The sequence below is a fragment of the Monodon monoceros genome, unplaced genomic scaffold (assembly GCF_005190385.1).
Source record: "Monodon monoceros isolate NGI ecotype Baffin Bay Population unplaced genomic scaffold, NGI_Narwhal_1 Super_Scaffold_10, whole genome shotgun sequence".
Lineage (NCBI taxonomy): Eukaryota > Metazoa > Chordata > Mammalia > Artiodactyla > Monodontidae > Monodon > Monodon monoceros.
Window position 1 is genome coordinate 28,626,671 of NW_021703766.1, and position 24,996 is coordinate 28,651,666.

Here is a 24,996-nt window from a genome sequence, read left to right on the forward strand (position 1 = left end):
TTCCTGCCTCCTTTATCAAAGATAAGGTGACCATATGTGCGTGGGTTATTCTCTGGGCTTTCTATCCCGTTCCACTGATGTGTCTTTCTGTTTTTGTGCCAGTACCATACTGTCTTCATTACTGTAGCTTTGTAGTATAGTCTGAAGTCACGGAGCGTGATTCCTCCAGCTCCCTTTTTCATTCTCAAGATTGCTTTGGCTATTCGGGGTCTTTTGTGTTTCCATGGGAATTGTGAAATGTTTTGTTCTAGTTCTGTGAAGATTGTCAGTGCTCGTTTGATGGGGATTGCATTGAATCTGTAGATTGTTTTGGGTAGTAGAGTCATTTTCACAATGTTGATTCTTCCAATCCAGGAACATGGTATATCTTTCCATCTATTTGTATCATCTTTAATTTCTTTCACCAGTGCCTTATAATTTTCTGCATACAGGTCTTTTGTCTCCTTAGGTAGGTTTATGCCTAGATGTTTTATTCTTTTTGTCGCCGTGGTAAATGGGAGTGTTTTCTTGATTTCACTTTCAGATTTTTCATCATTAGTGTATAGGAATGCAAGACATTTCTGTGCATTCATTTTGTATTCTGCAACTTTATCAGATTCATTGATTAGCTCTAGTAGTTTTCTGGTAGCATCTTTAGGATTCTCAATGTATAGTATCATGTCATCTGCCAACAGTGACAGCTTTACTTTTTCTTTTCCAATTTGGATTCCTTTTATTTCTTTTTCTTATCTGATTGCTATGGTGAAAACTTCCAAAACTATGTTGAATAAGAGTGGTGAGAGTGGGCAACCTTGTGTTGTTCCTGATCTTAGTGGAAATGCTTCCAATTTTTCACCATTGAGGATGATGTTGGCTGTGGGTTCGTCATATATGGCCTTTATTATGTTGAGGAAAGTTCCCTCTCTGCCTACTTTCTGCAGGGTTTTTATCATAAATGGGTGTTGAATTTTGTCAAAAGCTTTCTCTGTATCTATTGAGATGATCATATGGTTTTTCTCCTTCAGTTTGTTAATATGGTTTATCCCATTGATTGATTTGCGTATATTGAAGAATCCTTGCATTCCTGGAATAAACCCCACTTGATCATGGTGTATGATCCATTTAATGTGCTGTTGGATTCTGTTTGCTAGTATTTTGTTGAGGATTTTTGCATCTATGTTCATCAGTGATATTGGCTTGTAGTTTTCTTTCTTTGTGACATCCTTGTCTGGTTTTGGTATCAAGGTGATGGTGGCCTCGTAGAATGAATTTGGGAGTGTTCCTCCCTCTGCTATATTTTGGAAGAGTTTGAGAAGAATAGGTGTTAGCTCTTCTCTAAATGTTTGATAGAATTCGCCTGTGAAGCCATCTGGTCCTGGGTTTTTGTTTGTTGGAAGATTTTTAATCAGTTTCAATTTCAGTGCTTGTGATTTGTCTGTTCATATTTTCTATTTCTTCCTGATTCAGTCTTGGCAGATTGTGCATTTCTAAGAATTTGTCCATTTCTTCCAGGTTGTCCATTTTATTGTCATAGAGTTGCTTGTAGTAATCTCTCATTATCTTTTGTATTTTGGCAGTGTCAGTTGTTACTTCTCCTTTTTCATTTCTACTTCTATTGATTTGAGTCTTCTCCCTTTTTTTCTTGATGAGTCTGGCTAATGGTTTATCAATTTTGTTTATCTTCTCAAAGAACCAGCTTTTAGTTTTATTGACCTTTGCTATTGTTTCCTTCATTTCTTTTTCATTTATTTCTGATCTTATTTTTATGATTTCTTTCCTTCTGCTAACTTTGGGTTTTTTTTGTTCTTCTTTCTCTAATCGCTTTAGGTGCAAATTAGGTTGTTTATTCAAGATGTTTCCTGTTTCTTAAGGTGGGCTTGTATTGCTATAAACTTCCCTCTTAGAACTGTTTTTGCTGCATCCCATAGGTTTTGGGTCGTTGTGTCTCCATTGTCATTTGTTTCTAGGTATTTTTTTATTTCCTCTTTGATTTCTTCAGTGATCACTTCATTATTAAGTAGTGTATTGTTTAGCCTCCATGTGTTTGTATTTTTTACAGATCTTTTCCTGTAATTGATATCTAGTCTCATGGCGTTGTGGTCAGAAAAGATACTTGATACAATTTCAATTTTCTTAAATTTACTAAGGCTTGATTTGTGACCCAAGATATGATCTATCCTGGAGAGTGTTCCATGAGCACTTGAGAAAAATGTGTATTCTGTTGTTTTTGGATGGAGTGTCCTATAAATATCAATTAAGTCCATGTTGTTTAATGTATCATTTAAAGCTTGTGTTTCCTTATTTATTTTCATTTTGGATGATCGGTCCATTGGTGAAAGTGGGGTGTTAAAGTCCCCTACTATGAATGTGTTACTGTCGATTTCCCCTTTTATGGCTGTTAGTATTTTCCTTATGATTGAGGTGCTTCTATGTTGGGTGCATAAAGATTTACGATTGTTATATCTTCTTCTTGGATCGATCCCTTGATCATTATGTAGTGTCCTTCTTTGTCTCTTCTAATAGTCTTTATTTTAAAGTCTATTTTGTCTGATATGAGAATTGCTACTCCAGCTTTCTTTTGGTTTCCATTTGCATGGAATATCTTTTTCCATCCCCTTACTTTCAGTCTGTATGTGTCTCTAGGTCTGAAGTGGGTCTCTTGTAGACAGCATATATATGGGTCTTGTTTTTGTATACATTCAGCCAATCTGTGTCTTTTGGTGGGAGCATTTAGTCCATTTACATTTAAGGTAATTATCGATATGTATGTTCCTATTCCCATTTTCTAAATTGTTTTGGGTTCATTACTGTAGGTCTTTTCCTTCTCTCGTGTTTCTTGCCTAGAGAAGTTCCTTTAGCATTTGTTTTAAAGCTGGTTTGGTGGTGCTGAACTCTCTCAGCTTTTGCTTGTCTGTAAAGGTTTTAATTTCTCCATCAAATCTGAGTGAGATCCTTGTTGGGTAGAGTAATCTTGGTTGCAGGTTTTTCCCTTTCATCACTTTCAGTATGTCCTGCCACTCCCTTCTGGCTTGCAGAGTTTCTGTTGAGAGATCAGTTGTTAACCTTATGGGGATTCCCTTGTGTTGTTATTTGTTTGTTTTCCCTTGCTGCTTTTAATATGCTTTCTTTGTATTTAATTTTTGACAGTTTGATTAATATGTGTCTTGGCATGTTTCTCCTTGGATTTATCCTGTATGGGACTCTCTGTGCTTCCTGGACTTGATTAACTATTTCCTTTCCCATATTAGGGAAGTTTTCAACTATAATCTCCTCAAATATTTTCTCAGTCCCTTTCTTTTTCTCTTCTTCTTCTGGAACCCCTATAATTCGAATGTTGGTGCGTTTAATGTCCCAGAGGTCTCTGAGACTGTCTTCAGCTCTTTTCGTTCTTTTTTCTTTATTCTGCTCTGCAGTAGTTATTTCCACTATTTTATCTTCCAGGTCACTTATCCATTCTTCTGCCTCAGTTACTCTGCTATTGATCCCATCTGTAGTATTTTTCATTTCATTTATTGTGTTGTTCATCATTGTTTGTTTCATCTTTAGTTCTTTTAGGTCCTTGTTAAGTGTTTCTTGCATTTTGTCTATTCTATTTCCAAGATTTTGGATCATCTTTACTATCATTATTCTGAATTCTTTTTCAGGTAGACTGCCTATTTCCTCTTCATTTGTTAGGTCTGGTGGGTTTTTATCTTGCTCCTTCATCTGCGGTGTGTTTTTCTGTCTTCTCATTTTGCTTATCTTACTTGTTTGGGGTCTCCTTTTTGCAGGCTGCAGGTTCGTAGTTCCTGTTGTTTTTTGGTGTCTGTCCCCAGTGGCTAAGGTTGGTTCAGTGGGTTGTGTAGGCTTCCTGGTGGAGGGGACTAGTGCCTGTGTTCTGGTGGATGAGGCTGGATCTTGTCTTTCTGGTGGGCAGGTCCACGTCTGGTGGTGTGTTTTGGGGTCTCTGTAGACTTATTATAATTTTAGGCAGCCTCTCTGCTAATGGGTGGGGTTGTGTTCCTGTTTTGCTAGTTGTTTGGCATAGGGTGTCCAACACTGTAGCTTGCTGGTCATTGAGTGAAGCTGGGTGCTGGTGTTGAAATGGAGATCTCTGGGAGATTTTCGCCGTTTGATATTATGTGGAGCTGGGAGGTCTCTTGTGGACCAGTGTCCTGAAGTTGGCTCTCCCACCTCAGAGGCACAGCACTGACTCCTGGCTGCAGCACCAAGAGCCTTTCATCCACACGGCTCAGAATAAAAGGGAGAAAAAGTAGAGAGAAAGAATTAGTAGAAGAAGGAAGGAAGGTAGGAAGGAAGGAAGAAAAGAAAGAAAGGAGGGAAGGAAGCAAGGAAGGAAGGAAGGAAAAGAAGGAAAGAAAGGGAGGGAGGGAGGGACGGTGGAAGGAAGGTAGGAAGGAAGAAAAGAAAGAAAGAAAGGAGGGAAGGAAGCAAGGAAGGAAGGAAGAAAAAGAAGAAAAGGAAAGAAAGGGAGGGAAGGACGGTGGGAGGAAGGAAGGTAGGAGGGAAGGAAGGAAAAAAGAAAAAGATAAAGTAAAATAAAATAAAGTAAAATATATTAAAGTTATTAAATTAAAAAATAATTAAGAAAAAAAAATTTAAAAAAACAACGGACGGATAGAACCTCAGGACAAATGGTGGAAGCAAAGCTATACAGACAAACTCTCATATAGAAGCATACACATACACACTCACAAAAAGAGAAAAAGGGGAAAAAATCGTAAATCTTGCTCTCAAAGTCCACCTCCTCAATTTGGGATGATTCGTTGTCTATTCAGGTATTCCACCAATGCAGGGTACATCAAGTTGATTGTGGAGCTTTAATCCGCTGCTTCTGAGGCTGGGAGAGATTTCCCTTTCTCTTCTTTGTTCTCACAGCTCCCGAGGCTCAGCTTTGGATTTGGCCCCGCCTCTGCGTGTAGGTCACCTGAGAGCATCTGTTCTTCGCCCAGACAGGACGGGGTTAAAGGACCCGCTGATTCGGGGGTTCTGGCCCACTCAGGTCGGGGGTAGGGAGGGGCACGGAGTGCGGGCCGAGCCTGCAGCGACAGAGGCCGGCGTGACGTTGCACCAGCCTGAGGCCCCCCATGCGTTCTCCCGGGGAAGTTGTCCCTGGATCCCGGGAACCTGGCAGTGGCGGGCTGCACAGGCTCCCCGGAAGAGGGGTGTGGATAGTGACCTGTGCTCGCACACAGGCCCCTTGGTGGCGGCAGCAGCAGCCTTAGCATCTCCCCCCCGTCTCTGGGGTCCATGCTTTTAGCCACGGCTCGCGCCCGTCTCTGGAGTTCCTTTAAGCAGCGCTCTCAATCCCCTCTCCTCGCGCACCAGGAAACAAAGAAGGAAGAAAAAGTCTCTTGCCTTTTCGTCAGGTCCAGACTTTTCCCCGGACTCCCTCCCGGCTAGCTGTGGTGCACTAACCCCTTTAGGCTGTGTTCACGCTGCCAACCCCAGTCCTCTCCCTGGGATCCGACCAAAGCCCGAGCCTCAGCTCCCAGCCCCCGCCCGCCCAGCGGGTGAGCAGACAAGCCTCTCGGCCTGGTGAATGCTGGTCGGCATCGATCCTCTGTGTGGGAATCTCTCCGCTTTGCCCTCCGCACGCCTGTGGCTGCGCCCCCCTCCGCCACCCGCAGTCTCCGCCCACGAAGGGGCTTCCTAGTGTGTGGAAACCTTTCCTCCTTCACAGCTCCCTCCCACTGGTGCAGGTCCTGTCCCTATTCTTTTGTCTCTGTTTTTTTTTTTTTTCTTTTGCCCTACCCAGGTACGTGGGGAGTTTCTTGCCTTTTGGGAGGTCTGAGGTCTTCTGCCAGCATTCAGTAGGTGTTCTGTAGGAGTTGTTCCACGTGTATATGTATTTCTGGTGTATCTGTGGGGAGGAAGGTGATCTCTGCGTCTTACTCTTCCGCCATCTTCCCCTCGTCCCCCCACTGGTATTTCTTACTACAGTATTACTATGCAGGTTGCCAAATGGTGATTTCTTTCCTAATAAAATCATTTCTTTATTAGTTGTCATTCTACTGTAAAAAAAACCCTCTCTCCCCAGTTACTCATTTGTTTATGTCAGTGTGAATTTAAGGATTACTATTATGTAATGGTTACTGTCATTATGTTGATGCTCATATTGTCCCTGATTTGATCAAGAGGAGCCCCTTTAAGCTGACTTCTGTGTCCTTTTAGTATGTCCTCATGTTAACTGAAACAAACTTGCTTTGCTCACAATGCACAGCAAAGCTAATCTCCTGAAACCAGGTTGTGGTGAGGGAAGGTACAGTTTATTCCAGGGCACCAGACAAGGAGAACGGGCTGCTCATGCCCGAAAGATCCAGGCTCCCTGATGGGTTTTAGGGAAGGGTTTTTAAAGGCAAGGTAAGGGAGAGGGTCACAGGGTGTGTGATCAGCTCGTGCACAGTTCTCTGATTGGTGCATGGTGAGGTAACAAGGTGAGGTCACAGGGGTCAGCATCCTCAATCTTCAGGTTCCAGCCGGTCTGGGGGCTACATGCTCGTGGTCAGCTTTTCTTATCTGGTGTGGGGGGTCTGGTTTCTATGAAACAGCTTAGGAATGTGTGTCAGACTTACCTTTACTACTGAAACAGAACTGGGAGTCCTTGTGACTGACTTATTAAGTTATGGCTACTCTCGTCTGCCTGCCCTATCTTTGTTTCTGCGTTCTTTATTCCTCAGTCATTAGCTGCTGGGGCCTGCTCTTTGCTTCTCATGGAGGGCCTAGGAAGTCACAGCTTATTTCCATAGCCTCTTTTTCCAATCAGCAGTAAGCAGGGAACACCAAGAGGTCTGTCACCGAGAAGGCCCCTACGTGGGTTTCACTCACTTTCACTCATCATTCTTATTATATCTTACTTCCTAGCAAAACAAGATTTTCCAGGGTTATCTTATATTTCCTGTGCTCTAGACAAGTCACATTGATTCCTCTGGTTTCATTTCCACACCATAGGGTTCATTCTAGATTTCTCCTTTTCCATATTTGCAATTCCATTCTTCAACCCTGAGAAATGCCTTCCATTATTTTCAATATGTTTGTTTATTAAAAACAATCCCTCCGTGTGGAATGATCTCACTTCACCCATAGCATCCCCTCCCCTCTCCCACCTTGCCCGGATGCCTATCTTTCTCAGTCCTAGAATAACTATGCAGCCATTAAAAGAAATGACAGAAAAGACATTTGCCATGTAATAAAAGAAAAAGCCACAAAACAACCACTGTAGGATGCAATTTTTTAAAAAGCAAATACACGTATGTTGAAAAATACTGGAAGAATATATGTAAAAATTTTAGTAGTGATTGTCTCTGAGTCTCTATATATATATATTTCTTCAGCGTTTTTAAGAGTTTTCTGTATTGACAGTTTTATTTCTGTAATTCTAAAAGAGGAGAAATAAGTGTCATTTTAAAGCTGGAGGAGCTGACGTTACGGAGGAATAGCAGGTGGACTGATAGCGCAGTCAGATGTCCGCTGCTCATTGCCGCACAGGGACATTACAGTGTGCGCTGAACTATTGCAGATGCCCTGCTCTGCCATGACGACGAGCTGGAAGGACGCCGGATTGCCTTCATTCTTTACCTGGTTCCTCCCTGGGACAGGAGCTTGGGGGGCACCCTGGACCTGTACAACGTTGACGGTAAGACAAAGGCGTGCTCTTCAACACCAGCAGCCACTTCCGGGTCCTTAGGCGCTCTGTCTGTGCTCCTTGGGAGATGGAAGCTCTTCATTACAGTGGCGACCGCAGGGGGATAATTGCCAGCCCTGACAGCCACCTCTCCTGAGTTGTGCCTGAAATAATCATTACTCCAGAGATAAGTTAGAGCCGAGTTAAGATGAGGAATAGTCAGACCCTGCTTCTGAATGCTGGCCGTGGGAGGGTAGAGAACATGTGCAGCCACCCGTGGCTATGAATCTGCCAGGACCAGTGCCTCTGATGGGAGGTCAGGGTCTTTTTTATTTTTTTAATGGCTGACACCAGAGCTCAACTCCAGAAAAGGTTCAGAACCTTTTCCAGCCTTCATCAGTAATAGAGGATGGTGGAGTAAGAACAGATATCACCTAGCAGAACTATATAAGAGAAACAGATGGAACGGGTGGCATATGGGGATCTGGAGGGGACATTCAGCTACCCTTAGAAATTGGCAAATTGTCAAGGTGAAATGAGGCGGCCGGGAAGTGGTTAATGACGATGAAGCACATTTACGGATGTGTTCTCTCCCCACGCAGAACACTTTCAGCCGAAGCAGATTGTCAAGTCTCTTATCCCTTCGTGGAACACACTGGTTTTCTTTGAAGTGTCTCCAGTATCCTTTCACCAGGTAAAAACTGTGAACCACAAATACATAGAGGGCCAAAGAGCATGCTTTTCAGTCGCCCGTTCTCTAAATGTGACCGCTTCCGGTTGGACTGTCCGGCCAGGTTGTTTTCACACCTAGCGTGAAGGGTCCTGGAATTAGTGAGCCTTGGCTGGTAATCTTCCCCGCTGGTCTTTGCATTGATGTGCTGCTGGTCTTGTCCTTTCAGGTTTCTGAAGTCCTGTCTGAAGAAAAGTCGCGTTTGTCCATCAGCGGCTGGTTTCATGGTCCTTTACTGACCAGGCCTCCCACCTACTTTGAACCTCTCATACCTCGGAGCCCTCACGTCCCACAAGATGTAAGGATAAATTCCTGTTGCTGGGATTCTTGTCTTAGAAAAGCTGTGGCGTATCATTTGCTTTTCTGGTTTTAAAAGTGGCTCATCCTGCTGACAGAACTAGGCTTTGAGCTTGCCTTTCCACCCTTCTTAGATACACTTTTGATAGTGTCTTTCTAAGGCAGAGCTTTCCAGAACTTTATTTAACAAGGAGAAAATTATAAAGTGAAGATTTGCATATATTTTACTAGTGTAAAATGATTCAGAACAAAAGCAGTAGGAATTATTAACTCACCCTTTGCATCTGCTGCTTCTTTGTAGCATGAAATTTTGTATGATTGGATCAACCCTACTTATCTCGACATGGAGTACCAAGTTCAAATTCAAGAAGAATTTGAAGAAAGCTCTGAAATTCTCCTAAAAGAGTTCCTTAAGGTAGGCCAGCAAATCCTGTCCGATATACCACATTTGGTGTGCAGCCTTGCTTCCTGGGCGGGTGAAGAGGCATCACTAAGAGCTTTTGTTGCTTTTTGTTTTGTTCCTGGTTAGCATGTCTGCGTCATCCTCTTCTTCCAGTAAAGTATAGAAATGATAATAGCTAACATTGGTATCAGTCGTATGTTAGTGGGTCGAGTCCCTTGGGTATTCCCCAGTTCTCTAGAATCTTAATCACGCACACTTTTTTAAAAAAATTATTTTTGGCTGCACTGGGTCTTCACTGCTATATGGGGGCTTTGTCTAGTTGCGGTGAGTGGGGACTACTCTTCGTTGTGGTGTGTGGGCATCTTATTGCGGTGGCTTCTCTTGTTGCGGAGCACGGGCTCTAGACACGCAGGCTGTAGAGCACAGGCTCAGTAGTTGTGGTGCACGGGCTTAGTTGCTCCGCGGCATGTGGGATCTTCCTGGACCAGGGCTCAAACCCGTGTCCCATGCATTGGCAGGTGGATTCTTAACCACTGCGCCACCAGGGAAGTCCCACACACACACTTCTATATTGGGGATGAGTGGTGTGTAGTTCCCATCCTAGTCATTTGATGACTATGGTACTTACCAATTACTTTTAAATAACAGAAAGACTGCTGATTAACAAATTAGTAACAAATGTTTGAGAATGATGAGGTAGCACATTATAGTGGAGAGAGAACCAGGTTAGAAGTTAGAAGACTTTATTTTTATTTTTTTTAATAAATTTATTTTTGGCTGCGTTGGGTCTTCGTTGCTGTGTGTGGACTTTTCCCTAGTTGCAGAGAGCGAGGGCCACTCTTCCCTGCAGTACGTGGGCCTCTCACCGCGGTGGCCTCTCGTCGCGGAGCACGGGCTCTAGAGTGCAGGCTCAGTAGCTGTGGCACGCACGGGCTCAGTTGCTCAGTGGCATGTGGGATCTTCCTGGACCAGGGATTGAACCCGTGTCCACTGCATTGGCAGGCAGATTTCCAACCACTGCACCACCACGGAAGCCCTAGAAGACTTTATATTCACGTCTTACCTCCGTGGTTTTACGAGCAAATTACTAAGGTCTTACTTTTATTTCATCATCAGTTAAACTGGGATAATACTTGCCCTGCCCGTCTTGAGGAGTTGTTGTGAGGGTCAAATGAGATCACGTATGCGAGTGTGGTTTTTCCCAGGTGACCCTGGGTCCCATGGAATCAGTCCCAAGAGTTGGTGCCTCCTTGAAAAAAAGGTTGAGAGACACTACATACCACCTCTGTCTCTGAATTATATAGCTGACATAGCATATTAAGGAATTTGAGAAGTATTAATAGTAAATAAACTTGTTTAACCCTATTTAATTCAGCTCACCTAAACCATCCTTTGGGATCCTCTTTCCTGTTTTACAACTGATAGGATTACTGTTTGTAGAATACTCCTTGGGAAACTGCATTAAACAAGTACTTATAAAGGCTCTTATGGAGAATATTTTAACAGATTAATCAGCTTCTTGTACTACCCTGGACTTTTCAAGTTTAGAATGCTGATTAGATCAAGGGAATGAGCTGAGGCCTAAAGAATCTGTATTATTATAGAGACATTTTCATTATAATAAATGCAGGAATTTGAGAGGTTTACCAATTTGACGTAAGACATACAACTACTTAAGGAAATGGCCCAAACTGACACTCAGGTGACTTGGCTAAAGCATGCTGACGATTTATCCAGTCTTTGCTCTGGCTTCAGCATATCAGGACTGGGGGAGGTTGTGTGAAAGGGATGAGTCACCCGGCCCTTTTAGGAATCAGCCAGCATGATTCCACAGAGCTACTGTACCTGCAAGACCAGTGTGGGATCATAGGGAGATCTGCTAACTGCTGCTTCATTTGCTCCTTTTCCAGCCTGAGAAATTTGCAGAGGTGTGTGAGGCTTTGGAGAAAGGAGATGTGGAATGGAGCAACCGAGGTCCCCCTAACAAAAGGTAGAACCCATCATCCAAGACATTTGCTTCTGCATTCAACACCTGCCTGTTTGTCTGCAAGGCTCACCTCCAATAATAGGGCATTTGCCCTAATGATGTTTTGTTCCCAGGGACATCCAGTAGCAGGCCCTAACAAAACCTCATTATTGTAACAACTTGGACGTTAGTAAGCTATGCAAGGTTTAGGGAGAGAGATACAAAGCTAATGATCAGCTTTCATCCCATGAGTAATATTACATCTGTGGCTTTGATGAACACCTTGGCATCGCTGCTTTCCAGGTTTTACGAGAAGGCTGAGGAGAGCAAACTTCCCGACATCTTGAAGGACTGCATGGCATTATTTCGCTCCGAGGCAATGTTCTTGCTGCTCTCCAACTTCACAGGCCTGAAACTTCACTTCTTGGCCCCTTCAGAAGAAGGTGAGCTTGAGGACAAAAAAGAGGGAGAAGCAGCCTCTGCTGCTGAGAACACTGAAGAAGGGCCTAGCCGCAGCTCTGAGCCAGAGAGCAGGCAGGTGGCCATCAGCAACAGCAGTCAGCAGAGCAGTGAACAGGTGGACCCAGAGCCAGAGGAAAACGATGCAAAGAAAGGTAAGCTGCTGTTATGTTCTGTCCTTCTTTTACTATTAGGTATTCACGATTCAGTCATTTATTCATTCAACAAACATTTCTTTAGCACCTACTATATGCTAGGCCCTATTTCTGGAGCTGGAGAAGAAGACAGACAAGGTCTCTGCTCTCCCTGGCTTATAGTCTATTGATAGTAGGAGAGGACAGAGATTAAATGATACACGAACAACAAGAAAACATCAACTAAGGATAGGTGCTCTGCAGGAAATCTGAATAGGGTTATGTGCTGAGGAATGACTGGGTGGCCTCTTAGGTGAATGGGCAATCTGGACCAGCTTGTCTGAGGAGCTGTCATCCAAGCTCAGATCTGAATGACAAGAAGGATCTGCTAGGACAGCATTCCAGGTAGGAAGAACAGCTAGTACATTTTATTAGGCTAACAGTACAAATGGTGGAGAGAAATACGACTGGCTTTACCTAAACCTACTTTAAAACACAAGAACATAAAGAAGAGGAAGGTGAGTGGCTTCTTTCTGCTAAGAACCAATATCAGCCTAAGAAAAACTTGCTTGAATTTGGACAAATAGGTAGAAGGAAATTATTAGAAGCAGAGGACGTTTAATCATCTACAAACAAGATGGAATGGACACATGACATAAACTAGTAGAATGTACACCAAGAGCGAACCCTAATGTAAACTGTGGACTTCAGTTAATAATGCATCAATATTGGTCAGTTGTAACAAGTAAATCACACTAAGGCAAGATGTTAATAATAGAGGAAACTGATGGGGAGGGGCAGGGGTTGTGTGTGGCAGGAATAGAGGAACTGTACTTTCTGGGCAATTTAATTTTTCTGTAAACTGCTCTAAAAAGTAAAGTTTATTTAACAATAATATTCATGTTATTTTAGAGAAAATTTCTGGCAGCTAAATATATACTCCATCTGAAAATCATGGTAAAGAGAAATAGAAAGTCAACTTTTTTTCATTATAAGGCTTATATATTTAATATATAATGGAGCAATAGGTCAGCTGAAGGTTTATGGAAATAGTTTCTCTTTAGTGCTATAACTATTCCTAATTATCATTCTTTTGCAATCTACAGTGGTATCAACGTTATTTTTTTCTGGCCTTCTGTTGTTTTTTTCCTTAGAATCAAGTGTTCCCACATGCCAGGGGGAACTGAGGCATTGGAAGACTGGTCACTACACTTTAATCCATGACAACAGCAAGACTGAATTTGCCCTGGACTTACTTCTCTACTGTGGCTGTGAAGGTAAGAGGGACAGTCCCTCCTGAGTGACCCTCTCTAACTGAACCAAGATCACAAGTAATTCGCCTTGGCCAGGATCTCAGATCACAGGAGCTCTGCTGGAAGGGATCGTAGGGGTCATGAATTTCAGTCATCTCCCAACTCAAAGTACTATTTGTATCTGTGACCAAGGTATAGGAGATGAACTAAATCATAATTTCCATCTAATGAACCCCCCAGAGCTTTTATGTAATTGTCCTTCTAGGTGTATTTTATATTTAGTTCTTAGTTTTCAGTTCTTATTCAGTGTTGGTTGAATGATAAATTCAGGCTCATAAGTCAGAGTTGGTTCTACTGAACTCCCAGATCCCCGTTTTAAGCAGCATGGGATCAAACAGATCAATGACTCAAACAATGATTCAAACAGATCAATGTAACTCTTGCAGTGAGAGCTTTCTGAATGCTCTTTGTTTTCCCTTCATAAGGCTGGGAGCCAGAGTATGGTGGCTTTACCTCCTACATTGCCAAAGGAGAAGATGAAGAGGTAAGTTGCTTCTGATAGCAAACCATCCTTTTTTAGTTCTTGAAGACACTTTCATTCTTCAGAGACGCAACTTTTACGACCTTCTGCCAGTGTCTTTAGCTGATAAATCCACATTGGTCTGGCTGGCAGTGGTTCTAATTTCTAGTAGAAAGTATTCAGCATGGAATAAAGAGGCTAAAGGATAATCACTAAGCATTCTACCCAGCTAAAAGAAATTCCAAATAAATGGTTCATTCCCATGAATCTTTCAATGTATTAAGAAATACAAGCATTAGGTAAAACTTTTCTGGGTATGTACTGGAATGGGGCCTATTGGAAAATGTCTAGACAGCAAGATCAATAGCTCCTCCTAGTAAAGGATACTTTAAAGGATCCTCTATCGCCGGAGGCTGAGTATTTGATATGGAACCGTCTGTTTAAGAAAAGAGGTGAGAATAGAATCTCCGTGTTCTGATGTATCACTGTATTTGCCTATTTCAGCTGCTAACAGTGAATCCAGAAAACAATTCTTTGGCCTTGGTCTACAGAGATAGGGAAACTCTGAAATTCGTCAAGCATATTAACCACCGAAGCCTAGAACAAAAGAAAACTTTCCCAAACAGAACAGGTTTCTGGGACTTTTCATTTGTCTATTATGAATAAGCTTGGGCAAAGCTGGAAAGAGGAGACCCTTCCTCAGTACTGGGACGTCTGGAAGAGTTAGGCATCGAGTAAAGGAGAGCTACAAGGTGACCTGTGTGACAGCGTTCTTAAAACTGTGTGGTTGTCCTTTAGTAGGGCTCATAATGATCATCCTCAACCTAGACCTTGAGCTTGGAGCTAGGTACTTCTCTCTTGATGTAAAATAAAAAGGGGTTTTGTCTTTTACTTTAACATTCAGTTCATTTTCCATATTGGCTTCTTCAGTGATTGATTGAAAAAAAAATGTAAAATATATGTGACATAAAATGTATCTTTTTCAAGTGTGCAGTTCAGTGGCATTAAGTACATTCAGTGTTGTGCAGCCGCCACCACCATCCATCTCCAGAACGCTTCCGTCTTACCCTGCTGTACCTCTGTCCCCATTAAATAGTAACTCTACTTTCCCCTCCCCCCAGCCTCTGGCAGCCACCATTCTACTTTCTGTCTCTATGAATCTGACAACTCATATTCCTCATAAGACAAATAATAGAATGTCTGTCCTTTTGTGACTGGCTTATTTCACTCCGCATAAAATCTTCAAGGTTCATCCATGTTTCCAGTGACTTTTTTTTTTAAATATGGACTCATGAATTTATGACTGCAGATTCTGTCCTTCCTAATTTCACAGGTTTAGAAGATTACAGAACCTTACACCCTGTTCATTCTGGGCCCATTGCACTTCCTCCCACTGCCTGTGGCTTTGTTCCACTGTGACTCTCTGTGGACTGTATAGACTAGGCTATGTGTAGTCTGTTCCCTTGGAAAAAGCCTGGCCTAAAACCACGTGTCCACAAGAAACTTCTGGTCAGTAAAGAAGATGTGCAGTAGTTTTCAGGTGCCCACTGCTCTTCCATCCTGGAGTTGTGCCTCCACTATGACTATATGATTTTCTAATCTCACATATGGCTTTCATTTCCTAAATATTGTAGGGTCAACTATCAAACTAGTTGCCTTTCTTGAAGAGACCAAATACTAAAGACCATGGCAAAATGCCAAGAAGCTGTCCATTTTGTTACATTCTTTTTCCCCTGAACTGTTCGAGGGGATTATATTAAAACTGCTACCCATGTGCATGGGCGTGCATGGATAGGTGTTAAGGTGTCACTGCATCTTTAGTTGAAAGATGCTATTCTCATTCCATTCCAGTGCTGTCTCCCTGTTAACTTCCTCCTTTTTTACATGTATTATTAGCTATTGCAGTAGCTTTTATTTTGGATTTTACTCATTAATAGGAAAAGCATTTGGCTTTATCTTTTTTTATCTCCTAACTTTGAGTACTAAAATTTGAACTTAAATGAAGAAAATGAGTTGCACTTTCTTTTAGGTTGATGGTTTCAAAATTTTGATCTTGTACCCCAATCAGTTAAAAAAAAGTTTTAGCATGTATGCTCATTATATGGATATTTATCTATAAATTTTACACATGTACTAATATTCAGTATTACTAATTTTTAAAAATTGAGCTAAAAAGAAATACCTAGCACTAGTTCTCATATTGTCTTTCCTCACCAACATGGGGGGGAGCATTTACATGCATACTGTTTTGGGGAGCACAATTTTTTAACCATAGTGTAGTGACACTCAAGTGGGATTACAAGTACTACTCTGTTGCTAATGGTTTAAATTTCAAAGCTTGCCTTTTCTTTTAAGTTCCTGCAGACTGAAAGTCATCCCTATAATATTACTTTCACTCACTTGCTTTCTGATGTGTTTTTGTTAAGTGCCAGCAAGAAGGGTGAAGTTCTAGTTAACACCTTCTTAGTGGCATAACCCCAGGAAGCCCCGGGGAATAGGGCTGAGCAGGTGAAACCACCATGTGTGCCAAGCTTAGAAAACAGTTTGAGACTCATGGTTGTAGGTAACATCTAAGAGTTCTGGAGCACTGAGTCTAAGTCGTAGCATCCTACACAAGCATGAAAATGTGTTTATTACATTCTCCTTAATCTCAGTGTGTTTATGGTCTGTCAACACAGCAGAATCGTCTACACACTACAAAAAAGGATTCTGGTGTCCAAGGGGAAAGAACCCCTGAGAGCCAGACTGCGGTGCTGCTGTTAGTTACATCATTTACAGTGGTACCTCTTAGACTGTGAAGGATGGTGTAACTCGCAGGTCAGTTTTCTCCACTGAAGGTAACCAGTGATGAAGAAGTTGCTTTTCCTCAGCATTTCATTCTTCATCTTGACTTTTAGGGCCTAGAGCCGATGTTGACAACTGTTAAGTAGCAATAGAGGAATTAAAATATGGGCATCCTTTTTATACTTCTTGCAGAGAAAAGCTATGATATTCACCTGTAAAATATGTCATCTCTTAATTCTTATTCCTTTTAATAAAGGAAGATTTTTTTTCCCAAATAGCTTTCTATATTTTTTTTAGATTATCTATATAATACATGTTTGTTGTGAAGAACACAACATGTAAAAGTATGAAGTAAAGTTCACCTGGAATCCCACCATACTGTGATAGCCACTGTGTGCTATGTGATATATCAACTTGGCTAGACTGAACTACATTTCCCAGGACTCCCTTCCCTCTGTTTCCAGTTAGGATGAGCCACACATCCTTGTGCGAGATATGGAGGGCCAGAATGAAGCAGTAGCCATTTTGTAGCTCACACACACTGTAGCTTACCTGCTGGCTCACCTTCTCAGTGTGATTCCACGTCTGCGCCTCCAACTGCTCCACCGTCCCTGGCTCCTCCTTCAGCTTCTCTGATGAAGGGTCTCCCCACATCATCAAGATCAGAGGCAAGAACTGAGATTTTAATGTGTCCTTGTGGGCTCCAGCTCATGCCTCTGGGTTCCAGCTTGTTCCTGTTCTTCCCAACTCTACATCCTTTCTGACTGCCTGTCCTGTGGGCTTCAAGTTCCAGCATGAGACTAGAAAACTGACAGACTACACTTTGCCACTTCCTACAATTGTGTAAGGTCAAGTCCCCATGACACATTCCCCTTATCATGTTAACCATTATGTAGATAAGAACATTTTCAGAAAGTTGCTTTGAAAGCATATTAGTATTTCTGTTAAGCAAAGGAAAAATAAAATATTTAAGGAAGAACCCTATAAATCTAATTTCAGCCCCTCACTTAAAGATGTAGAAAAATGAAACGAAACCTAGGAGAGAAAGAGGCTGTTACATTTTGAACCTGGCTTTTCTACAGCTCATTGACTGCCTCAGACTCCTCTGAATGTGGTGTTTCTTTCCCATAGAATACTGAAAAAAAAATCAATGCTTGGGCTGCCTCTCCCAGACCAGCATTTCCTCGGCAAGTAAGTTTCGGCTGCGGTACCTCTTCAGTACCATTACATACTGGCCACTACTGCAAATGAAGGAGAAAATCAAACCCTGTTAAAATAGTCCTTGATAGAGAGAAATGATAGCAGCAGGCTCTCCAGCCTGCGTGAACTGGACATTCCTACAAAAACAGATAATTCCTTCTCTGACTGACAAAAAATCAGTCCACATAGCCAATTCTGAAAACTACTTGGAAACTGCCCATGTGGCTTCATGTCAGGAATAGTACATTTCCTTACCACACAAATAAAAAGATGACTCATGAGCTAGAGCATATAGTGTGGGCAGGGGCCAGATGCAAAAATGCAAAACACCAGGCTGCAATGGGTGTCTTACCGTACTTTAGTGTCAAAGTGAAACGAGATAATTTAGTTTTGTGATCACAGGACTCTGCACTGGCAGATTTATAACTGCTAATTATAAAATTTGAAATGTTAATAATGTTGAAAATCATTCTTGTAAAGTACTTCCAGGGTTGCATAATAGTTGTAAAGTTCCTAGTTCTTTGATTTCTGAAGCCACTGACAGGCTTACTGAGGACAAACACTTCCATGGGGGGCAGCAGGTGCTTCTCTATGCTCAAGGCACTGGCTTAGCACCATGGGGAGGACAAAGCTGATTAAGATGTAGCCCCTGCTCTCACTTAATCGGGGATTGAGATATATATAAACACAGAATGTAATAAGGGTTAAAGAATAGACATGGGAGAGGAAAGGTCTCCTGAGAGCATTTGAACTGAGCCTTGATGTAGTATTTGAACAGGCAGACATGGTGGGAAAGAATAAAGACCATACTCTCTCTAAAATATTGAATACCTGAATCTAGGGATAAGGGGGGTGACTTTAAAAGGGATGCTTTAAAAATGACTAAAAAGCTTTCTCCCAGATACCAGAATCCTCAAGATCAGCTTTTAAATGAAGGCAGAGTGTTCACTTAAAGCTTCAACAAAATTCAGCAACAAAATAGAGCTTAAGCTGTAGCTGGTAGAAGGCACTCAGATTCTATCAGGACAGAAAAATACGGCAACAAAATAGAGAAGTAGCTGATAACCGAACAGTTTTTCTCTTCCCTAAGCTGAACATGACTTCTAAGAGGATAAAAAGGATGAATACTATGAACATTTTCATCTCATCTAGTCTTCACTCACTTGGGAGCAGTCTGAAATAGCAGAAAGGGCCATGACTACTTGGTTTCCAACTTCTACACTGCGACTTAACCAAGCTGTAGGACCCTGTAGAAAACATTCTGCCTGAACTCAGAAACACTAATACCAAGAGGATTAAATTAATGTGAAAATAACCTATTTGTAATCCATAAGTCAGGGCTATAAAAAATAATCTTGCTGCAGGTCGACTCCTTCAAGCCTTGTCCATGAATATTTTTAGGTGTAAGAAGGAAGTTTTGGGGCTGAAGTACAACAGAATGACCTTTAATGAGATGATTCTTTAAGGGTCCCTAAAAATGAATAATGCCATACAATTTAAAACCAGCACCAACTAGAGATTTTAATCTCAAAGGGTGTAAGTTAGACTATGGCTAAAACAGAAAAAGACCCCACGGTGGGACTTGCGTCTTGCCAGTAGCTCTGTGGCTCTGGCAAGTAATTAATCCCTGCGCTTCAGTTTCTTCATCTCTGAAGCAGGTATGAAAGATTACTACTTTGGAGATTACTGAAGATAATATAGTATATGTGGATGTCTTTTAAGCTTACAGGTTGAAAATACAAAACAAAGGTATTAGAGGGGCATAACAGCCTCATAAAAATTAGGGCTCCTTAAAGCTCACATTTCAGAAATAGAAGAGGTAATCCTAAATGGCCAAACGGAGGAAACTATGAAATTAATTTACCACAGAGGAAAGGCCTGTGTTCTGTATAGTCTCTTTGGGGTTTCCTACAGGTCAGTATTCTGATGCAGAGAACAGATTCCTCACTAGACAATTTGAGTAAAAGGATTACAGCCTGCCAGATGGCTTACAGAATTATTAAGGCTGTCGAATAAAAACCTGTAGGATGCAATTCCAGAATCTTTTCTCAAGTCTGTACTGCAGAACCAGGCTGCCAAAGTAGCTGCTCCTGCCAGATCAGGAAGCTGCTTGTGAAACCAGGAGGCACCCTTTATTGCATATATAAACACAGGACTGCCTCAGGCTGAGCCACTAAATCAGCTACCATTTACAGGTTCCAGAACAGCATCACAGTGCTCCATTCAGGAGACCTCATGTGCAAAACCAGGAAGCTGCCACTCCAGCTTCAAGGTCCCCCAGTCATGCCAGCTTTTCTACTACCCAGAATCTATTTCTGCTACATCGGCAAGCCTCAGAGACAGAGTTTGGCTCCAGAACCACACTACATTTGCTATAATCCACACTGATCAAATACATGCCCGATATCCCATTTATCTCAGTTCAAATTTCAAGTCTCATGTGATTGTATCTGAAATGCAAGCTGAATCAAACCTGGATCACCAGCTGAAAACGAATTGGAGAAACTTCTGTTTTAGCTTCCTGCTCTTCACAGGAAAGGGAAGTCACACTAGAAGAAAATTGGAACAGATATTCTGAGCGAAACCTCCATAATTGCATTAGACTTCACTCTCACTTCTCCACATTCAGCTCTGAAAATTCCAAACGTTTTTTTGTTATACAGAGAATTATATATATGGCCCATCTTTGGACCAAAGTCTAGAACATTCCTACTGTAAATAAGTTCTTAATAAGTATATATTCAATAAAATGACGTGAGGTTTAAAAAAAAGGGGCACAAATTGAATATCCATATTTTTGTTTTTCTCCACATAACACAAACAGTTTTATGCAATTCTGATGTGGTGATTTTACAATCAGTAAACACATAGTGCAACACCTTTAAATTTTAATGAAAAAGTAGATAATCTACTTTAATTACAATTTCAAGAAAAAAGATGCATCTACACACTGACTTTACGTATGTACAGAAAAACTGGACTTTGAAGCCCTAATGTTTCAAAAGTATTCATTTCCCTCCATACAAACCTAGTGTATTCTGCAACAGTACTACTGATTTTAAAAAAAAAGAAAGTGAATACACTTTTCAGATGCAATGCTTTGTCTTTCATTTGTACAACTCACCAAGGTGGTTTTCGCTCTCAGCACCTTGGGTTCGCCAGGATGTGATCCAAAGCAAACCAGCCTAGAAGTTTAAGGAAAAACCCCTTCTAGCAACCTAGTTACCTATTCTTTTCCTCTCCTATGAAGAAGCTGTCCCCACCCGCATGATTCGGAACAGCGTGTTGATGTTGTTGCTTCGAATCGCATCCCGACAAGCAGTGATCACCTGGTTCTTTGGTTTTCCAACTGTAAGAGAAGAAACATCAAATCCATATGAGCCAAAAGATTATTAAAAGTGAAATTATGAATCAGAGGCTATCTATAAAAACAACATAAAACTAGGGTAGAAAAGAGTTACAGGTAAGTACAAATTTAACCAATTTATCTTACCATTCCCTAAAAAAGGTACATACCCTTGTAAGGGACTTTATCACAAACACAAACCAAGCTTAAAAACTATCTCACACCTAGAAACCAAGAGTCAGTTTTAGAAATAATCTTTGCTAAGTGGATATGAGCTTTGATCCTTTTCTATAAAAGGAGGTCAAAGCACTGACCCAAAACAGCAGATTCCAAGTATAAATCTCTGGCTGATATTTCTGCTTCCTTTGGTTTATTCTGTTGTTCTTTTTGTAAATTTTAAGTTGGACACTTAACTCATTAATTTTCAGTCTTTTTTATTTTTTTCTAATAGGAGTATTTAAGGCTTTCCTCTTGAGTATATGTCACTAAGTTTTTCTTTAGAGGATGCAGCAAGATCTAAGAAAAGGAGCTGAAAGTGTTCTTTCCCTCTGAAGTCTGCAGACTAAAGCCAAACAATAGGCTGACTGCAACTCAAGTGAACGGTGCTAACTTCAGTATAAAAGGCATCTTTATAGATACAAGCCCTGATACGAATTCTTGAAGCTACCACCATCTTCAATGGTTCTCACCCCAAAATTACAGACGATATACAATGCTACAAAAAGAGACTTACCACGTAGACGACCTGCTCTTTGAATCGCTTGATTTACTGCTTTGAGGCTTCCCAACAGCTCTGTGTGATTGTTAGAGCGAATTTTATATCCATTGAGCAAGTCTTTATTAAGGTCATATAGTTCCATATAGCGATTCTTCATTGTTCTCCTGTGTACATCAAGAGAAATTTAACACCACTGTACCTCAGTATGGCAGGCTTAAATGAAAAGACTTGCAAACTTCTTAGACATTAAAAAAAGGAACAAACCAGATTTTTAGCTGTATTGTCATTAAAACAGGGTAACTGCTAAAGTCTGCTTTGAAAACATTGAGAATTTTCTGTGAAATACTCTGCTTCTTCCAAATAAATGGAAGACAAGTGGCCTTCCTTGGTTATTGATCCATGGTTTGTTTGAACTTAGGAACCAAGAATTATCATGCCCATGATATGAGGGGTGGGGAAAAGTGAGTAAGGTGATAGGCTATCTTCCAAGCTTCAGATTAATACTGACAGTTTCTTGTAAAGTTAAACATACACTTGCTATACAACACAGCAATCACATGATGCCACATTTCACCCAAAAGAAATGAAAATATGTCTGCAAAAAACCTGTATGCAAACGTTTATAGCAGCTTTATTCTCAATCACCAAAGTCTGGAAACAACCCAAATGTCAATTAATTGGTGAATGGATACACAAAGTATGGATATCCATACAATAGAATACTATTCAGCAATAATAAGGAATGAACTACTGATAACTTGCCACGACATGGATGAATCTCAAAGGCATTATGGTAAGTGAAAGAAGCCAGACCCAAAAGGCTATACATTTGTATGATTCCATTTATATGACATTCAGGAGAAGGTAAAACTATAGGAAGAGAAATTAGATCAGTGGCTGCCAGGGCCTGGAGGTTAGGAGAGGTACTTGATTCTGGTAGTAGAAATTTCCCCAAATTTATTGAACTGTAAACCTAAAAAGGGTGAATTATCTACATGTATATTATAAATTATATATCAACTAACCTGGCTTTAAAAAATACAAACAATGGGGGCTTCCCTGGTGGCGCAGTGGTTGAGATTCCGCCTGCCGATGCAGGGGACACGGGTTCGTGCCCCGGTCCGGGAAGATCCCACATGCCGCGGAGCGGCTGGAGCCTGCGCGTCCGGAGCCTGTGCTCCGCAGTGGGAGAGGCCCCAGCAGTGAGAGGCCCGCGTACCGCAAAAAAAAAAAAAAAAAAATACAAACAATGTATATCTGATAGTCTCTAAATGAAATATAAATAAATCAAGAAAAAAGGAATTTAGAGGTTGCTGGTCACCTCTCTCCAGTTTAACACAGTCAAATGCCTAAAGCCAGCAACATCTCTTTCACTTAAAAAAAAAAAAAAGCCAGAGAGAGAAAAAAAAGGAGGAGCCCTATAGATAAAGTTGGCAAAAAAAGCAAAAATCTTATATACCTGAGAAAACAACTGGAAGAAAATGAACTGGAAAGAGGTAAAACTATCTCAATTTACAAATACTACAGCGTACCTCTGGAAAAGCTAAACTATAAGATAATTCAGCAAAGTAGTAGACTACAAAATCAACACAGAAAAATCAATAGTGTTCATACAGACAAACAAAAAACCAGTTAGAAGATATAATGTGGAAGAAAGAGCCTATTTACAATTGCAAAAAGAAAATACCTACACCTAAACTTGACAAGTACTGTCTGATACCTACATGAACAAAACCATAAAACTCCTGAAACACATAAACATGCCTTGAACAAAATATAAAGACATACCACATTCTTAGTAAGACTGAACATCACTGTAACAATGTCAATTCTTCCTAAGTTAATAAATTTAATGTGATCCCAGTAAAACTACCTACTTTTTTCTGGAGCTAAAATAACTGATAAAGTTCACAGAACAAACAAGCATGAGTAGCCCGGAAAACCATGAAAAAGAAGAGCAAAAGGTTTGGGAGAGGGGCACCTAGCCATACCAGACATTAAAACATACAAAGCATTTTTAAGAATCGCACTGTCAAATGAAGAGACAAGTCGGACGGATAGAGCAATATAGAAAATCCAGAAATAGACCCACTGCCTATGGAAATACATTATAAAGGCAGCATCTCAAATCAGTGGGAAAACAGGCTTTTAAAGTAGTATTACTGAAACAATGTGACAGTCACATAGAAAAAGATAAAACTGAACTTATACCTTACACTGAACACCAGGATAAACTCCAACTGTAACAGACTTAAATGTAAATATACAAAATACTAAAAGAGAATTTCTCTACAAATGGGAAGTAAGGCAACTTTTGTAACTAGAACTCAAAATGTAGAAGTACCAAGGAAAAGATAGATCTGACTACATAAAAAATTTAAAAAGCTTTTATAAGCAAAACCAAAAATCTAAATAGGCAAAAGAAATAAACAATTTACAGGGAATTCCCTGGCAGTCCAGTGGTTAGGACTCCAAGCTTCCACTGCAGGGGGCACGGGTTCAATCCCTGGTTGGGGAACTAAGATCCCTCATGCTGCCTGCTATGGCCAAGAAAAAAAAAAAAAGAATTTACAAACCAAAAGAAACGCAAATAAGCCCTTAAAATAATGAAAAGATGCTCAATACTGCTCATAATAAAATAAATGAAAATTAAAACAACAATGAGACCATTTCTCACCCACTGAATTGGTAAGTATCCAAGAGTTTGCCAACATACTCCATTGACAAGACTAAGGGAAACAGGCACTCTCAGAGAATGCAAAATGATATGACAGCTATGGAGGGGAATTTGGCAAAATCTTGCAAAACTCTATACACATTTATCATTTTCCCCAGCAATCCCATTTTAGAACTTTTCCCCAAAGATACCTGAGTAAAAATATGAAAAGATTTATGTAACAAAATTATTCACTGCAATATAATAGCAGAAGAGCAACCCAAATGTGGAGAACTAGCTGAATAAACATCCAGAGAATAGAGTACTGTGCAGCTGTAAAAACAAATGAGAAGTATCTCTGTGTACTACTGTGGAATGAACTCCAAGATATATTTTTAAGTGTAAAAATTAAGGTGGAGGGCTTCCCTGGTGGCGCAGTGGTTGAGATTCCGCCTGCCGATGCAGGGGACACGGGTTCGTGCCCCGGTCCGGGAAGATCCCACATGTCGCGGAGCGCTGGGCCCGTGAGCCATGGCCGCTGAGCCTGCGTGTCTGGAGCCTGTGCACCGCAACGGGAGAGGCCACAACAGTGAGAGGCCCGCGTACCGCAAAAAAAAAAAAAAAAAAAAAAAGCAAGGTGGAGAAGAGTAATTTGCTATGATTTACTTACCATGTGAGGAGATGTGTGTATGTATATTTAAATTTTTGATTGGTTATTCATAGTGAAAGGGAGGAAACAGAATGGAGGTGACGGGAAAGAGAAGTTAGACTTTTCTGCACATGTTTTATAGGGCCGACTTTGGACCCATATAAGGTTTTGTTTGTTTGTTTTGTGTGTTTTTTTTGCGGTACGTGGGCCTCTCACTATTGTGGCCTCTCCCGTTGCGGAGCACAGGCTCCGGATGCGCAGGCTCAGCGGCCATGGCT

General features: G+C 41.1%; 2 protein-coding genes across 12 annotated transcripts in view; one reads left to right on the top strand and one right to left on the bottom strand.

Moving 5' to 3' along the window:
- OGFOD1 (2-oxoglutarate and iron dependent oxygenase domain containing 1) overlaps positions 1 to 24,996 on the top strand; it is a 38,643-nt gene that overhangs the window by 11,594 nt on the left and 2,053 nt on the right. For 2 of the 8 annotated variants that reach the window (XM_029241161.1, XM_029241152.1), the window contains exons 3-11: positions 7,499 to 7,615; positions 8,206 to 8,297; positions 8,503 to 8,631; positions 8,932 to 9,045; positions 10,944 to 11,023; positions 11,303 to 11,613; positions 12,747 to 12,869; positions 13,331 to 13,389; positions 13,870 to 15,378. In XM_029241161.1, coding sequence (XP_029096994.1) covers positions 7,499 to 7,615; positions 8,206 to 8,297; positions 8,503 to 8,631; positions 8,932 to 9,045; positions 10,944 to 11,023; positions 11,303 to 11,613; positions 12,747 to 12,869; positions 13,331 to 13,389; positions 13,870 to 14,031 — 1,187 coding nt within the window. In that variant the 3' untranslated portion in view covers positions 14,032 to 15,378. Of the gene's footprint in view, positions 1 to 7,498; positions 7,616 to 8,205; positions 8,298 to 8,502; positions 8,632 to 8,931; positions 9,046 to 10,943; positions 11,024 to 11,302; positions 11,614 to 12,746; positions 12,870 to 13,330; positions 13,390 to 13,869; positions 15,434 to 17,280; positions 17,414 to 20,599; positions 20,722 to 24,996 lie in introns of those variants that run through there. The other 6 variants (XM_029241117.1, XM_029241102.1, XM_029241110.1 and 3 more) reach the window with 6 other exon arrangements.
- The window catches only part of BBS2 (Bardet-Biedl syndrome 2), a 32,566-nt gene continuing 27,335 nt past the window's right edge, over positions 19,766 to 24,996 (bottom strand). For 2 of the 4 annotated variants that reach the window (XR_003796430.1, XR_003796429.1), the window contains 2 exons: positions 21,429 to 21,577; positions 20,611 to 20,698 (listed from right to left, as the gene is read on the bottom strand). Coding sequence is in view for 2 of the 4 variants with exons in the window: in XM_029241072.1 (XP_029096905.1) it covers positions 20,592 to 20,698; positions 21,429 to 21,577 (256 nt within the window). In the remaining 2 variants the exon portion in view is untranslated. Of the gene's footprint in view, positions 19,899 to 20,235; positions 20,699 to 21,428; positions 21,578 to 24,996 lie in introns of those variants that run through there. The other 2 variants (XM_029241072.1, XM_029241062.1) reach the window with 2 other exon arrangements.